Source organism: Cynara cardunculus (assembly GCF_001531365.2).
Source record: "Cynara cardunculus var. scolymus isolate 2C chromosome LG 16, CcrdV1, whole genome shotgun sequence".
Taxonomy (NCBI): Eukaryota; Viridiplantae; Streptophyta; class Magnoliopsida; order Asterales; family Asteraceae; genus Cynara; species Cynara cardunculus.
This window is the reverse complement of record NC_037543.1, coordinates 5,620,590-5,637,169: the sequence shown is the minus strand read 5'-3', so window position 1 is coordinate 5,637,169 and position 16,580 is coordinate 5,620,590. Positions and strand designations below refer to the sequence as shown.

The 16,580-nt window shown below is 35.3% G+C and overlaps 2 protein-coding genes across 4 annotated transcripts; one reads left to right on the top strand and one right to left on the bottom strand.

Moving 5' to 3' along the window:
* Positions 1 to 288: 288 nt before the first annotated feature.
* LOC112529503 (protein ACTIVITY OF BC1 COMPLEX KINASE 1, chloroplastic) lies at positions 289 to 7,106 on the bottom strand. 3 transcript variants are annotated; one of them, XM_025140815.1, is made up of 14 exons: positions 6,674 to 7,106; positions 6,336 to 6,542; positions 4,930 to 5,019; positions 4,682 to 4,828; positions 4,264 to 4,428; positions 3,993 to 4,133; positions 3,732 to 3,911; positions 3,326 to 3,521; positions 2,529 to 2,656; positions 1,967 to 2,038; positions 1,598 to 1,710; positions 1,288 to 1,435; positions 1,149 to 1,218; positions 289 to 636 (listed from the first exon to the last, which is right to left on the bottom strand). In XM_025140815.1, the coding sequence occupies exons 1-14, from the start codon at positions 6,998 to 7,000 to the stop codon at positions 572 to 574; spliced, it is 2,049 nt and encodes a 682-aa protein (XP_024996583.1). In that variant the 5' UTR covers positions 7,001 to 7,106; the 3' UTR covers positions 289 to 571. The 3 variants fall into 3 exon arrangements, with proteins under 3 accessions (XP_024996583.1, XP_024996584.1, XP_024996585.1); XM_025140816.1 differs by having other exon boundaries at positions 4,930 to 5,005; positions 6,674 to 6,970; XM_025140817.1 differs by lacking the exons at positions 6,336 to 6,542; positions 6,674 to 7,106 and adding an exon at positions 5,955 to 6,313.
* A 3,678-nt stretch (positions 7,107 to 10,784) lies between these two features.
* LOC112529349 (probable plastid-lipid-associated protein 8, chloroplastic) lies at positions 10,785 to 16,120 on the top strand. Its single transcript, XM_025140590.1, has 4 exons — positions 10,785 to 11,163; positions 13,192 to 13,315; positions 14,029 to 14,208; positions 15,737 to 16,120. The coding sequence occupies exons 1-4, from the start codon at positions 10,918 to 10,920 to the stop codon at positions 15,922 to 15,924; spliced, it is 738 nt and encodes a 245-aa protein (XP_024996358.1). The 5' UTR covers positions 10,785 to 10,917; the 3' UTR covers positions 15,925 to 16,120.
* The last annotated feature ends 460 nt before the right edge of the window (positions 16,121 to 16,580 follow it).

The following is a 16,580-nucleotide window of genomic DNA, read 5'->3' as shown; positions in this document are numbered from 1 at the left end:
CAACAAGTTGTTTTTATAAGTAATCCCAAACACCCCCGATTTGATATATGCTTCGGAAATCAGAAGCAAGGCTACACCCGCGAATATGTATTAAATCGCACAATGGTTAAACATTTAGAGCGATACATGTATCTTTTTCAGGTTTTCTCACAATTCGAATAGAAGACCGCTCTACTATTTGAGGTAGAGGTCGGGTCTACGTATACCAAACCCTCCCCTAGACCCAAACCCCACCTCTGGTGGAATATACTGGGTTTGGTTTATATTAGACACAAACGCACATACAAATTAAAAAGAACGACGAAGTTCACTAAAACTACTTGCATAAAGCTCGAGTACTGCAATTACTGTGTTATATACAATCACCTCTAACATTGAAGTCACAGGGTCTATTGACCGGTATATATTATATAGCCAGTGGTGGTCTCCTCTCTGCCTATAAAACTGATTCTATACAGCTGTACGTATGTGTCTTTGTTATCAAATAGGATCTTTCTGTGGTTTAGTGTGAAATTCGAAAAAGAAAAGATATGAACGTGTGGGTGCAAAATGGATACGTCAAAAACCTGATTCATTTATCAGATAGGACAGAAGCACTCCAGGAAAGCATGAAATCCCGGGCAGCTGAAGGCAAGTCTGCAAGTAGATGAAAAAAGATTCATGAACTCAACTAAATCAATTTCAGTGAGTATATGCAAAAACGAATGCATATATATATATATATATACATATATGCATATACTGGTTTTTACGGTTCTCAAAATCTTGATGGTTCTCATATGAACTTTCCACCTAGTTACATATACTAATTAAATATTATGAATTAAACCATTAAATAATTATTAACAGATTTTTCACTGATAATGCTAACCATGCTGGAACATATTAATCACAAAAAGGGAAACCGTCATCTTATGATCCATTTTTCGAAAATGCAGAGGGCCAACTCAACTCGCAAATAAAGGCTAGGCCTTGGGCTTGTCCAGGGCCATTCACGATTTTCTTGACTGTTATCTTTAGGCCCACATGGGATTAGTAAAGGTACACGCAAGCCGGCCCGGACACCCACGGTTACCCAAAGAAGAAGTACAAATGAAACTGTACAAAAACTTAGGTAAGATGAGATATCATATGTTTATAAATCATACCTCTGGCTACCTCCAAAGCAACTGAGGGTATGTCTATTTGGTCTTCAACAAGCCTATACACGTCAACGAGCTACAAAATACACATCACGTAAGTTGGCTGCTACACAGGAATTCAAGATAATCATCAGATTGAGCATACCTCTTCAACGTGAAGCTTAGAGTCTTCCGTTAATGCAAGAAGAAGTTGCCTACGAATTCCTTCATCAATCAGGAAAAGTCTAGCTCCGTCTTTGATGGTGTCTGTTAAGTCCAATTTCCTTTGAACCTGCACTGCACTGGAACTTTGCCTGATCACATGTCCAAAAAATGCAACTATTAGTTTCATAAGCCATATCCACTTAGCTTACACTGTTTATGTGTAATTTGTTTGTTTTCCCATAAAGGATATAAAAGCGATGAAAAGATGTATATTTGCATGTGTTTGTGTATATTTAGAGAGAGTTACGTACATGTTATTTCCTTGAAATGCAGGATTGCTGCTCATCTTTGTCACGTTCTCCTTTGCCAGCACAATTAAGTTTTCAAGTCGCTTCCATTGGAAAAGACCGTCTTTGAACAGAACCTAACACGTAAAGAAAATAGCTAAAGACCGAAAAATATGAAATACATCAACTAAACAGATTCATATCATCCTAGCTTAAATATATATACATGTATGAATCATCTTTATCTTGGAATAAGAAATAAGTTACAAAACTAGTTGACCACTACAATGAAAAAACACAACTAGTTGGTCGCTACAATAAATGATCTTCAAGATTTTAAAAATAGAAGAGAAGTGTTTAAATAGCAAGTTTCCACGATATAAGTTAACTCACCTGCACAAGACGTTCTCGAAGAGCAGGGTTTGGGTCCGTCAAAAGGCGCTTTGCAATATATGGGTATGCAACCTAGTAAAATGATTTTGTATTAATACATAAACCAAAAGAAACATTTTTACAGAAAATGATGTACTACATGAAATAATATTTACTCAGTTTATAATTTGGGATACCTAGTACTCTTTTCCAAAATAAGTATATACTCTTAATCCTCAAGTGTCATAAAGTACCTTTTTACAGATCAGAAATATTACTAAAAGCAAGAAAATTACTATTCCTTAAAGATGGCAGTTGTTGACCACCCATTCTAACTCAGTAGTTTTCACCCACTCAGATAAGTAATTATTATCATATCCACTAAAAGGCAAAAGAAATTTGTATTCTAACATGAGCAGATTGTGAATTGACAATTGGTCCAGATGACGATTTAATCTAAGTGAGAAACCCATTGTAACATGTACTTTGGGATGAATAGTACTATCAATATGAAAAGAAAAAAAAAAGCCTTAGAGCAATGCACAATGCATGATGGAGAGGCACATACTAGGAGCATCTTTACCTCAAGAAATTTAAAATCTGGTTTCAGCGTGAAACAGATGCCTTCTTGAGTCAATAAAGAACGAATTACGAGAGAAAACCTTTCAGGGATCCGAATTGGATATTGGTAAACAAGTTGATTGAATTTTCCTGCATCAGAATTAAGTTCTCAATTATTCTTTATCACAAGATATAAACAGAATATGACAAGGGATAGAAATCAATTAAAATGATAATAAAAAGGTTCAGACATAATTTCTGAATGTTGACCACATATATATATATATATATGGAAATACAGAATATAGGATACAGGAGGCTCAATTTTGGTTAACTTTTATTCAAATACAGGAGAATGAAAGTTCACAATTAATAAAATTGGCAACTAGGATAAAAAATGTCGAGTAAAACTGGAGGTTATGGCTGTTAGAGAAGAAAAAGGAGGTGAAGCAAAACAATGAGTATTTATAAGATAGTTTGGATTAATAGAAGCACAATGGGGAAAAGCACTATAAGGCTTGAGACAAGATGCATTTATTTATATATATTTCATGTATGAATTACAAGATTAACTTCTTTTTTATTGGTTTGGTTCTAGATTGCGCGCACACACACACACGTATATAACCATGCCCTCATATCCCCAACTTTTAAAATCTCATAATTCAAGTAATATAGTTTAAGAACAAGAGCTCAAGTGGCTTGAAATGCATGGCACAGTAGGTAATTTTATTTCATAATAGAACTTGGCAACAGACTATCTGGCTGTATATAAGACATGCATCACCACCCTCCCTTTCGCAATCCAACAAAGTTTACCTGTAACACTTCTAAAATTAAAATCAGCCAATCCTTTTGTCCCAGAGTTCTGCCAAATTGCTTCCAGTGCTGGAACAATGGGGGAGACATCTGTTCCACTGGCAAGAAATCCAAGTCTTGTGAAATCATTTGCCATTTCAGCATAATCTTCATTTACAGCATGGACAACGGCATCGATTAGAATCTGTTTATTTTGCTGAACACGGAGAAAGAAAAACAAATCTGCATTAAAACCAAGAGAAAACCAAGGAAGCACTAGAAGTAGGTTAAGATAAATGGATCATATTTCACAAAATAGAAAAAGATATGTCTTAGCATTTCACTTATCTAGCTTGGTATGTTTAAAAACAAAGTTCTTTTTTGTGTTAACATTCCATTAAAAGGAGGTATGAAATGCAGAAATTACCTGGCTTAGCTGAGCAACATTCCCGAAGTCCACATATGCAATACGGCCATCACGCATAGCAAAGATATTTCCAGGGTGAGGATCTCCATGAAACAACCCAAATTCTAGCAACTGCCGCAATGCAGCACTAACACCAACGGTCAAAAATCCATTTACATCAATACCAGCCTCCTTGATGGCCTGAAATGAATAGGGGAGAAAGAAACGGAATCAAACATGATCTACTGGTAACCATTCCAGCAAAGTTTATAGCATCCAAACCTGTGGATCAGTGCACCGTATTCCATCAATCCATTCCATAACTAGAACACGTGAACCAGAGAGCTGCCTGTAAGCCCTGGGTATTTTAACAGTAGGATCGCCTTTGAAGTTCTCAAGAAAATCTTCAATATTGCGAGCTTCCTGATTATTGTAAAACCAAAGAATTTCAGTTATTAAGAAATTAATACCAACATGTAAAATGAGCTCTCTCGGTGCTTTAGTCATACAATAGTATTTTTCTTTCAGAGAAAAGATTATATCTGAATACTACCAATGTATAATCAAGCTCCTCCAGAAGCTTCTCACCAAATTCATCAACTATAAGCTCTGCATTGCAACCCAGCTTCTGTAGACTGATTCCATTCAGGAAAGAAGCCAGTGTTCGGAAAAGGAAAAGATCCCGGTATATTATAGGCTCTATTTCAGGCCTTTGGACCTGCAAAAAGTAACAGAAATTATTTATTATCCATTTCAGAAAGAAGAACGTATCCTATGGTCCTGGAACAAACAGTATTGCAGACTTCAGTGTCCTTGATGGACTCAAGTATATTCACCCTCCTAATAAAGGTTTCTTGCAAATTGATACTGTAATCTTTTAAAACAGTTGAACAAATTGTTGAGTTTCAAGATCTAAAAAAATGGGAAAGATTCAACTAAATCGCACAAAATGCCAGATTAGCATTTTTAACCTTTATAGCAACATCCTCTCCTGATGCACGTAGAGTAGCCCTGTAAACTTGACCCAAACTTGCAGCTGCTATGGTCTCTGATGAAATTTTGCTGAAAACAGCTTCTAGAGGTTGACCCAACTCCTCTTCTATAATGTTGAAAGCAACCTAAAGCATTGTTAACCACTCACACCTTAAAGGAAAAATAAACCAATATGGGATAAGAGAAAACGGTTGTGTTGCACAGACCATATTTATTAGCTCATTACCTGATTGGGAAAAGAAGGAACGTCATCTTGAAGAATGCAAAGTTCATTCATATAATCTTCCCTAATAATATCAGGCCTGTTTGCAAGAACCTGCATAAAAAGTTACAAAAGTGTAAATGCGTCAAAAGAAACAAAAAACAGATGCATCTTGAGAATAGAAAAGAAAAATCATACTGTGAAGTAACAACACCTTACGGAGGCAAATTGACAAAAACCATAAGGTGCCAAGCTAAAATCTAGTTACAAGAAGCATAGCAGCAGATTCGTGTGGCTGTGGCCTGGTAAATATGCCCATTTAATATTAAGTTTGACCCAATCCAATTGTAATTGGCCATTATGGACCAAGTAAATTTTGAAGAAGTTCTTACCCGTGGATTGAACTTCTTCCTGGATGGTATATAAATGGTTATCATGATATTTGTGGGCCAAGAAACCCACTATGTTATTAGAGGCTTCACTTTCTAGGGTTGGTCCTACATCTCTAAACTTTTTGTCAAGGTTTAGGATTACATTTTTATGTATGATTCTATTGTAATACTAGCCCCGCTAAGAACAAAGATAGCATACACGAAGTTTCATCACTACATCGGAAAAGCATAGTGTGGTCAATTTCCAGAGGAGATTTAATAGGAACACTCGTGTGCAAGTTTGTTTGATGAGCTCAAGCATTCTCGGTGGCTTCTATAAGCTACAGTTGATGTCAAATATTTGACATGTGATTTATCTATCATCACGTTGCCAGGAAAGATACTTCTCTGGAAGAAGCTAAGCTATGTAGGCAATCATTCAATTACCTGAGTCTCCATTTAAAAAATCATAATTTATCTTTGTTATGTCCCTTGTAAGAAAGGATAATGTTATTGTATGTTAAGAACTGGTGGCTGATATGATGTCTAGCATAATTATTTGTCCTTAAAGCAAAAGTGAAAACATAAATTTATTCATTTGGCTGAAACAAGACCATAATAGTTGTATTGCAAGACACTTTAAAACAATTTCTTTCACTCTATTCATGTTGGTTGTACCTAGAATCGCTTATATGACATAACCATGCTATCAGTGATCAAATCCCCTTTCCATTTTTTTTGGAAATGGGTGATCCCTGGCTTCGCGTAGACTAATCCCATGGCAAATTGCGATTGTAGGCTTTGCCCACAACCCTGAGGTAGATCTCCCTGTGGCCACAAACGTATATATAGATGGCAGGATTCGAACCTGGGTTGATTTCGTCCTTTTAGGGCATCGTTAAGACTGATTCAAGTAGTCTTGCTCATGAAAATAAATAGTAGCAACCCACTAAAATTTAATGTGAACGGATGAAGATATATAGTAAAGCAAAAAAAGAATACAAACTATCGGTTCAAACAACTGAATAAGAAATTAGAAGCTAGCAAAAGGTGGCAAACCTGGCCAGCTTTAATGAAAGAAGGGCCCAGGTCACATAATAAATTCCTGAGCTGCCGAGCACGAAAAGGAACAACTTCTTCATCACGACCAACTAAGTAATCATACACCAACCTAGTCCAGTAGAAACCCAACTTCCAAACAATCTCAATTCCTCTGCCAACCAGTGACAAAATCGCACCTTGTGACTCCAACACCTTACTCCTAACCTTCACCACAAACACAAAAGTCATCCTCATATAATTCAAAACGAATTAAGAATTACCATTGATCCAAGAGGATGTACGTTAATAATAACTTGTCTAACAAATCCAGACTGAAAAGGTGTATGTATACTCACAGTATCAGGGGTGTACTTTCGAAAAGGGATACAAACTCCACGCTCAATATCTAACTGTTCTAAAGCACTGCTACTAGTAGAAGGCTTTGACAGCAATGACAATTCCTCTCTACTCCGGCTACCTCCGTTCACTGCAGCACCGCCACGACCCGTCGATGCCGCCGCTACCGCCTTCACAGTCTTCAAAACCTTCTTCTTTCCCGGGCTCCGATTACTAAAAACAACAGGAAAACGGCTTATGTGAGTTGTAGACACACCAACAGCCGTATAACAACTGGAATTCAGAAATGGTTTATGGATATGATAACTAGTGCTAGTCATTTCCATGAATCGTGATCCGATGATTCAAAATTGAAGAAAAAAAGAGCCCTAGAAGAAGGAATTGAATGCAAAATTGAGGAATTTGATCAATAAATTCTATGGTAAGTTTAGTGACGGAATGATCATTTGGGGGTTTGCTCTGGGGGGTTGACTGAGCGAGCCTGTGGTTGTAGTTGGATAAGAATAGTAGCAACGGAAGAGTCCTGATTAGCCACGTGTAAGCACGAGAATGGTCAGAAACTCTGGTCAATGTGCCCACCCACACACACTTTAGGTTCGTTAAAAATTGAATTAATTGATCATAATGATCTTTTTCTTTTATAATATAATATAAAATAAAATATAATTGTTTGTTAATCGTTTACAATGAAATTAAAGTGATGAAAAATTCAAAATTATTCAGAGGGTTTTAGAATCATTAAAAGACAATTTTTTTTTTTTGCCAATTATCTTAAATTTAACTGAAATCAACAATTTTCAGTTCACTTATAAACAACTATTGTTTTGGTTCTCCTATTTCTGTAACGATAAATTGTTTCCACCCCATTTTTAATAGAACTATCTATTTGTCCTTTTTACAAATAACTGATATTAAACATAATTATAATTTTTTATCAGTATTATGATCCTGTTTTATTTAAGAAAAATTTAAGATACTGTGAACAGTTTAGTATAGTTTGAACGACTTATTACACATTTGATCCAAAAACATTTATTGGTTAAATTCTTTAATTTTACCAGTTTCAATTTATTAATGATAGAATATGACTGACATAAATAAGTTGAAATTTGACCATTGGAATCGAACTCAATCATACCATAATGGAATTGTTTGATAGGATTGAATCAGACTGACGTGAAACCAAAATATCAAAGATAATGGAACCAGAATTTGGGTTTTACTTGAACAAGGTTAATACTGGTTTGTTAATGGTCTGTAACCGATTCAGTCCCAGATTGAAGCATTAACAGAATACAAACTCATACATTTTTAATACAAGGTATCTAAACAAAAAACACCATTTCGTTTTTTTTTTTTTAATTTGAAAAAAAATTGGTTTTCATTCTGATTCCAGATTTTGAAAATCTAAAAGCTAAACAAATGTAGTTGTTTTGTTGGTTTTTCAATCTGAACTGATTATCCATCACAAATTCAATTCCATATGTTTCAGTTTGATAATATTTTACATAAAAACCATGAAACAGATAAATTCAATCACTCCTGTAATCTATATTATATTATAAAACATTTGACAAAAACTTTTAAAATCATTTTTTATGTATGAAGTACTGTTTATTAATGTATATTATTTAAAATATAAAATTACAAGTAATTGTATGTAAGTACAACTTATTAAAGCTCTATTTTTAAATCCGTATAACTAATTATTGATAAACATAATCAAATACATGATAAACATTCATTTTGAATATATAAAATTTAAAATCTAATTAAGATAGTTATTCAGTTATAGTAGAATGTTAAATTATACACTTTATAAAAAAGTATATTATTAAACAAAAAATAAATTACTCTGTTATTAAATTTACATTAAATTATAATAAAAAATTAGATTAAAAAAGTTAGAAGAAAAACAAGAACTATTAAATAGTTAATTTGATACTATTATCGATTTTTTTTATTTATAAATTTTTATGTTATTTTTAAATTTATATTTTAATTCAAAAATAAAACATTACCGTTTTCTCAAAACCACATAAAATTGTATCATATTGATATAAAGAAAAAATAAAAATTAAATATTAAAATCGAGATTTATCTCGCTGTATTGTACGAGTATATTGGTATTCAATTATGGTCATTTTGATATTTTGTGTAACTTTGGGGGTCGAAATGAAATCTATTTATCAAGCTATGACATGGCGGCATTTGTTTGGCTCTTAATGGTTACATTAAGAGCCAACCTCTTAATCGGTAAGAGGTTAGGTCTGTTTGGCAAAAAAAAACAACTCTCTTAATGGTTACAATAACCTCTTAACCATTTTGCATCTACTACCTCACTCAACCATTCAGATCGTTCTTTTTCCAATTTTACCCTCTCCTTCCTCACACGTCGCTCACAGCTCCTCCCCCCACCCTCTCCTTCCTCACACGTCGCCTTCCCATCTCCTCTCCTTCCAGCCGTCGCCTTCACTGAGTTCACGTCGCCTTCCCATCTCCTCTCCTTCCAGCCGTCGCCTTCACTGAGTTCACGTCGCCTTCCCATCTCCTCTCCTTCCAGCCGTCGCCTTCACCGATTCCACCACTATCTGCTCGGAAACGTTGTTGGAACACGGGAATCGTCCCATGGTATCTTCGATTGTGAGACTCCACAGCTTCCACAGCTTCCGTCTCCGATAGCCTCCACCATCTTCGTCCCCGTCTTTGGTTGTCGCTCGATCGGTGATAGCCTGTGAGACTCCACAGCTTCCATCGCCGGCGACCTTCCACAGCTTCGATGGTCGCTAGTCCCTTAACAGTAGCACAGCTTCGATTAGGTTTTCTTTCTTCAATTAGGTTTTCTTTCTTCAATTTTTAGTCATTAGGTAAACCATAATGAAACTGGATGATCACTAAAAAAAACAAAGAGGGTTAAAATGGTAATTTTTACTTGTATTCAGAAAACAGTTACCAAACAACATTATTTCATTCTGTACTTAACCATTCTGACCCTCTTAATCATTCTGATCACTTAGCCATTTTGCACCAAACCATTCAGCAACTGCCAAACGGGACTAAATCCATGATTGAGATTTCATTCTCCATCTCAGCTAGGGGTGAACGCGGGTTGGGTTGGGCGGTTTACAACAATTCTACAACCCAACCCAATTATGGCGGTTTGGAAAATCTCAACACAAACCCAACCCATTCAAAAGTATAACCCAACCCAACCCAACCCTTGCGGGTTGAGGCGKGTTGGGTTGGGTTGGCGGGTTAGAAGTTACATAATTTGACGAATGAAATAATTCATAAATCTTAAGTTTATAAACCATACTATAAAGCGTCCTATCTAAAAATGTTGCAATAGGTTTATAGGACATTTTTTGACGTTTCAACAAGTGTTTTAGAATGATCTTTAAATATAATGTCGTATTAGTCATTTTATAGAAACATTTTGAGAAGTGTCCCGTAAACTCATCTATTTATAGGACATCTATGCTCATATGACATTTTTTCAAGTCGTGTTGCATAAAATAACTAATATGACACTTTATTTTAAAAGCATCATAGAATTTGTTAAGACGTCCAAAACCATCATATAAACATATTGGAACTCTTTTAGATAAGACATTTTTCTAATGTAACTCTTTAAAAGCGTCATAAATTGATGGATTCGTCTATCAAATATCTATCAATATCATTAATATTTTCCAACATATCAATTTGTTGTTGCTGCAAAAAAAAAATCAATTATTTTCCTTATTAATTAGATTATTTGTCATCATTCTTTGATCGTGAATCTCTTCTGGTAACCTATACGTTTAGTTAAAATGAAACAAAATATAATATCAATAAAAATTATATAAAATTTATACATTATTAATATATATATATATATATATATACACATAATAACCATATATATATACATATATAATTTTATAAAAATTATATGTTAGCGGCGGGTTGAGCTAACCTTAACCCAATTTCAACCCTCCTAATTGGCGGGTTAGCGGTTTGGCAGGTGGACGGTTTGACGGGTAGACGGGTTGAGTTTAATTGGGTTGTTAGCAGGTTGGGTTGGGCGGGTTTCGCGGGTTTACGGTTTTTTGTTAACCCCTAATCTCAGCCTCTCATTGGCCGCATATCTGATAAGCAACGATGGTCGTGGTTCCACCACCACCACATCTTCAACCAACCTGTACATTCATCGCCAATTCGCCATTGTTGTTGGTCTCCACAATCTGTTACTCAATCAGCAATGGCTTCTTCTTCTTTCTCGGTAGTTTCCTTTTCATCTGTTAACACTGAGCTATCTGTTATTCGACTTTCAAGTCGTCAAAATTTAGTACCACTAAACCCTAGACGGCAATGCCTTGGAATTTTTCACCGTCTAGATCGCAATTACAGATCCATCAGTGCTTCGGTGTCATCTCCGGTGCAGAAGGTATCGTCGTCGTCATCGCAACTCCCTCCGGATGAACTTGCGGCCTCCATTTTGTCGAAGGTTTTATTTCATTTTCTTCTTCATTCAATTGTATCATCGTTTTTATCTTTCCTTTAACATGTTTCCAGGTTTTTGTTCTTGTTTTTTAATATATTAGATTTAGTGGAGATTAGCTACTCAAAATCTTAAAGCTGGAGTTTCATATTTCTGTAATGATCAAGAGTTCGAAAATATATTCTTTTTCTGAAACACAAGAATATACTCTTGGAACTCTGAATCATTATATTGTTCCAAAATATGTGCTAATTCTTTTATCAAACATGATCACTCAGACACTCACCATATTCATATGATGGTGACAAGCCTTCAAAATCACTTAAATCAAATCATATGCCAGTTACGGGACTCCAAATCTTAGTCAACCTAGTGAAATTCTAGATAGAAACATTCTTATAGTTGCAAATGTAGAAAATAGTAAATCTCTTTTGATATGCTAATATTTAACAAGCTTCCAAATAGAATGTACAAGTGTACAGGACAAATCACAAATCCAATTCATAGTATCACATATTATTGTAATAGTGACGAAGCACAATCCCAAATATATTTCTTAAGTATGAATCTGTAACAATTACAAATGCTTCTCCTAATCCTAAAATATGTTGAGGTACTATGCATGAAATGATTCGAATAAAAAACAGAATAACTGAAAGGTTTTTGTAGATGCGAATCACCTTTTTCATTAAACTGATGAAAGGATGTAAGTTTACAATCTGAGGCAAAATCGTGTTGCCTGCACAATTTCAGCAATGTGTGAATTTGGAAATCATTGACTTTTATCCATTTTTAGAGGCGTATGTACGAAAACTTTTCTAAATGACAGTTTTAAAAGGGTTTTGAACGATCCAGATTTAGTGGAGTCTTCTATATTTCCAACTAATCTAAAAAGACACTACACTAAATTTATTGCATTGGAAAAGACTATGTTATGGACCCCCCCCCCTCCTAGTGGATTCTTCCAATGCAAGGGTTCATAATCCAAGGATTTAGGAAGTGTATATAATGTCTAATTTTGATAAATGAGTGGTTTTTTGAAGTTTTTTACAGAGACTTCAAAGTCAACAGATTGGAAAGATTACATCATAAAATGTGTTTACTGGTCAAATCAAAAGAATGTCAAAAGAAGCAAGTATTACGCTGTCGAACAAGTTCTTTTTCTTGGTTTGGGAGTCGCGGAAAACAGATTGATATAAGAATTCAAAAAAAGTGTCTAGATAGAGTTGAACACCGAATCTCTGTCTTTCTATTTAAATATCTTGTCGCATTTGGATTCATTCACACAACATTCTTATCTATTCCATTCTTATTATATCAAATTATCAATGATCTGAAGGCAATGGCCTAAGCAAGTAACCTTTATATGATAGTACCCACTTTTCCGGAGTGTTCTTATTTCAAGAACACAAAAAACTTGTGTAGTAAATGATATTGTTAAATACTCAAAGAACTTGACTCCTCAAAGTCTTGAAAATGGTAGTATGCCCATCTCCATGCCAATTCCGAAGGTTCCGGCACACTTGAGTCTACTATCTATGGATCATTTTTGACAGTTTATGCATGTGAGTGTCATCAATAGGTTTAAAACTAGTGGAAAGGGGTTGGTGATATCTTTAGGGCTTGTTTGGATTGGATGGAATACATGTTATCTTTCGACTTTCAAGAATAAATAAACAAGTATAAAAGGTGGATAAAATAGGATGTAAACAAGACATGGTAACATAGGAGCTACTAGTCTGGAGAAGATGAGTAAACATCCTGCATGGTGTGAAAGAATGTCAACTGATTTGAGGATGCTATATAAAGATCGGTGTAGAACCCTGAATTGGCAACCTACAGAGAGGAGCCCCAAGCCCTGGCTTTTATCTGCCAGTTAAGTTGGTTGTCTAATTTTCATGCATTTGCAAATACTCTGAGCCTTCTATGGTGACCAATATTTAATCATGCTTCTGTAATTTGAGCTACTTTAATGTGGTTTATTAGTATATCTCAATAACATGGTGAACTTAGTTGTATGTATACCTAAATTAGGTTATGCAAACAGATCGAGGAGTTACACTGACAAGGGAACAACACATGCAAGTAGCTGATTTGGTTAGCGAATTGAATAAATATTGTGTAGATTCACCTGTGAAATGCCCCCTGATTTTCGGAGGTACACTATTACTATGATAACTCTTTCTTATCCTTGTTTGTTTTGTGTTCTTTCTTTGCTAACTTTTTAAGAACTTTTTCATTGATTTATCGAAGGATGTAGTATTGTTAGATTCTTACAAGGGTTCATACAGATGTCTTTTTAACAAATACAATTTGCACACCACAAGCTAATTGAGGAAATCTGAACCATCCTCATTTCTAAAGGGGTCAGCCATGGAGCAACTGTTAAGGTTGCTCCTTTCTAACTAGAAGGTTATGGGTTCAGTTCACAAAAAAAATCACTTTGCAAATTGCAAGGGAAAGGCCATGTACAAATACTTCCTCCCCAACCCTCAAAGCCAAGGAGCCTTTGGTCCACCAGGGGCGTAATCATTAATTGAGAAAGAAAAGGTTCATTATTACACTTAAGAGTAACAAAGGCAAACTTCGTTATATGTTGATGCATTTTGCCTTTGCTAAAAGGGTAAACTAGTCAATTTTCCCTTCAAAACTTTCGAAAAAGATGTTGCAATTATGGACATCGATCTCCAACCTTTTGCGACAAAAGAAGTATGCATTCGTGTTTGGTTCCTACTTAACATTCCAAGCATTACAGTACGTAAATACAGTTGGATTCATTCTTTGTCCTCCGAGTTAACATCAAAATGTCAATACTTAGCGGTTTATGATTCTTGTGAACATTTTCATTGATTCATGAACTTTTTTTATCAGATTGGGACGTGGTGTATTGTTCAAATCCTACATCTCCTGGTGGGGGTTTCAGGAGCGGATTAGGACGCCTTGTTTTCAAAACAACTGAAATGGTTCAGGCTGTTGAGGCTCCTGATATTGTGCGAAACAAAGTATCCTTCTCTGCTCTTGGTTTCCTTGATGGAGAAGTCTCATTGAAAGGTACGTTTCACGTCTTTAAAATAAGAAGTTACCTTTAAAACACGGAAAAAGAAGACCATAATATGTCCGAGTCAGCGATTCCAACAATCGTATTAGTAGTTCGTTGCAAACTAACTATTGGAAATTGCTTGAAGTCACTTTGGCATGTCTTAGTGTTTTCAGCATTTTTAGCTAACACAATGGTTAGTTTGCTTGAATAAAGTTTTCCCAGGTTCCGTCCCCTTTTCCAAACGTTAAATACTATGGCCATGTTTGGCAAATACAAGCTAGCTTACTTTTTGAGTTTATTGAAATAATCCCGTTCGGTAAGCCGCTTGCTTTTTGTGAAGCTAATTCAAGTAGCGTCAGGCTTTTCACTTTTTTCCAGTTATGCGCTTTATATTTTACATATATGACCAAAAACCCTAGCTTATTAGGTTATTTTACATTGTCATCTAGCTAACAGCTATAGCATACTACAAGAAAATCAGGTTTATATGACGCCAACAATATTCAAGAGTCCTAATAAACCGTTTTATAGAGCTTAAGTTTATAGGACCAAACAATAACACGATGATCTAAAAGAGTTTAAATAAGTTTTTCGGATGCATTTGGACGTCTTGACATGTTTTTAGGACATTTTTAAAATAAAATATTATATTAGCTATTTTATAAGACATTATTTGAAAGTATCTTGTAAAGACAGATGTCCTTTAAAAAGATGTTCCTATAGGATCTCAAATATCCAATACAATAGTTTATCTTAAAAATTTTCCAAAAATCTTGTTAAGGCGCCTAAAAGCGTCTTATAAACTTATTACAACAAATTCAGATTGGACACTTTATTGTTTTGTTCTATAAACTTTAGTCCCATAAACCGGTCTATTGGGATACTTAGGGGCCGTTTATCAAATACTTATCCGGTAAGTGCTTACCAATAAAATTTAACACTATTATTACTCAGATTTTAGTCCAACAAAACAACATCGCATGCAACAATTTACCCGGTAAATGCTTGCCGTGGTAAAAGTCGTCGCCCTCACTTACTGGGTAAGACTCTTGGTCCTTGTCTCGTTCTTACCGGATAAGATTCTTGGTCCTTACCATATTCATCCGGTGAGGTAACGTGACTTGATAAGCGCTTACGTTTGGTAAACAGCCCCTTAGACAATGTTGACGTCCTATAAACCCGATTTTGTTGTAGTGTTAGCTAGCTTACCAATGCCACTTATGACAAGAGTAGGATCTTAACCTCTACTCACATCAAGTAACTGGACCTGCAAATCTACTATTACTTATTCAAGTCTTTGTTTCTTCTTGTACCTTTGTAAATGGGACCCACGAATCGATGATCACTTATTTGCATCTTCATTGCTTCTCGCACCTTTGTAAACGGGACCCACAAAATAAAAACGTTAAAACCGAAGCACGTTAGTCTTTATCTAATCATCGTTAGATTTTGACTGTAGTGACATAGTTGTGTTCCAATTTCATGTTTTGATAATTCAATATATTCGCTTACTAGTTTTCTTGTTTTTGCTATATGTAGGAAAACTGATAGTTCTAGATGAGAAATGGATTAAGGTGGTGTTTGAGCGACCCGAACTTAAGATCGGATCGCTAGAGTTTGGGTTTGGTGGTCAGAGTGAGGTGCAACTCGAGATTACGTATATTGATGATAAGTTGAGATTAGGGAAGGGGTCTCGAGGCTCGTTGTTTGTTTTCCAAAGGCGATAGCCGACTTTGTAAAGAACAAGGTGATCTATGTCCTGTTGTATCGAATCACATCGCTTTTTGGCATGATATGATTATGTTGTATATAACAAATTAATGAACATTTATCTCGTTTAATTTGGATCTTGTTATTGAAGATGTTCTGATTTATGTTTGTCAAGACGATGAACCACGGTCTGTTTGTTTGTATTAAGTTCAAGTTTTATGTTTGTATTCAAGCTTTCCTTGTACTTTCTTCAAACGGAAGGAACAGCGATAGAATCAAACCGGTTCCCAAAATGTCTTTCTGGATATTCCTCAATGTCCCGGCTATTCACGGAACGTGAGAAGCAGATGATTAATCATCTGCTTCCGGAAGAAATCGAAGAATTTCTAAAAGGGTATAAATAGATAGTTTGTTTTAGTTTCCTTGTAACCTTTGATGAGATATTCACATCTTGTAATCTTTGATGCTAATATCAACCATTGAAGCTTTCACGATTCCCTTTCTACAAACTTGATTCTGCCATCGTTGATTTCTTATAATATGTTGTTGAATGATTAATCTGGGTTTATCGGTTTGACTATTTGAGGGTCGAGTTCAACTTGGCTTGGGCTCATGAGCTTCATGGCCTTTACTGAGTCGAGCTTATACAATTCGACCTAATAGAACAACTGAA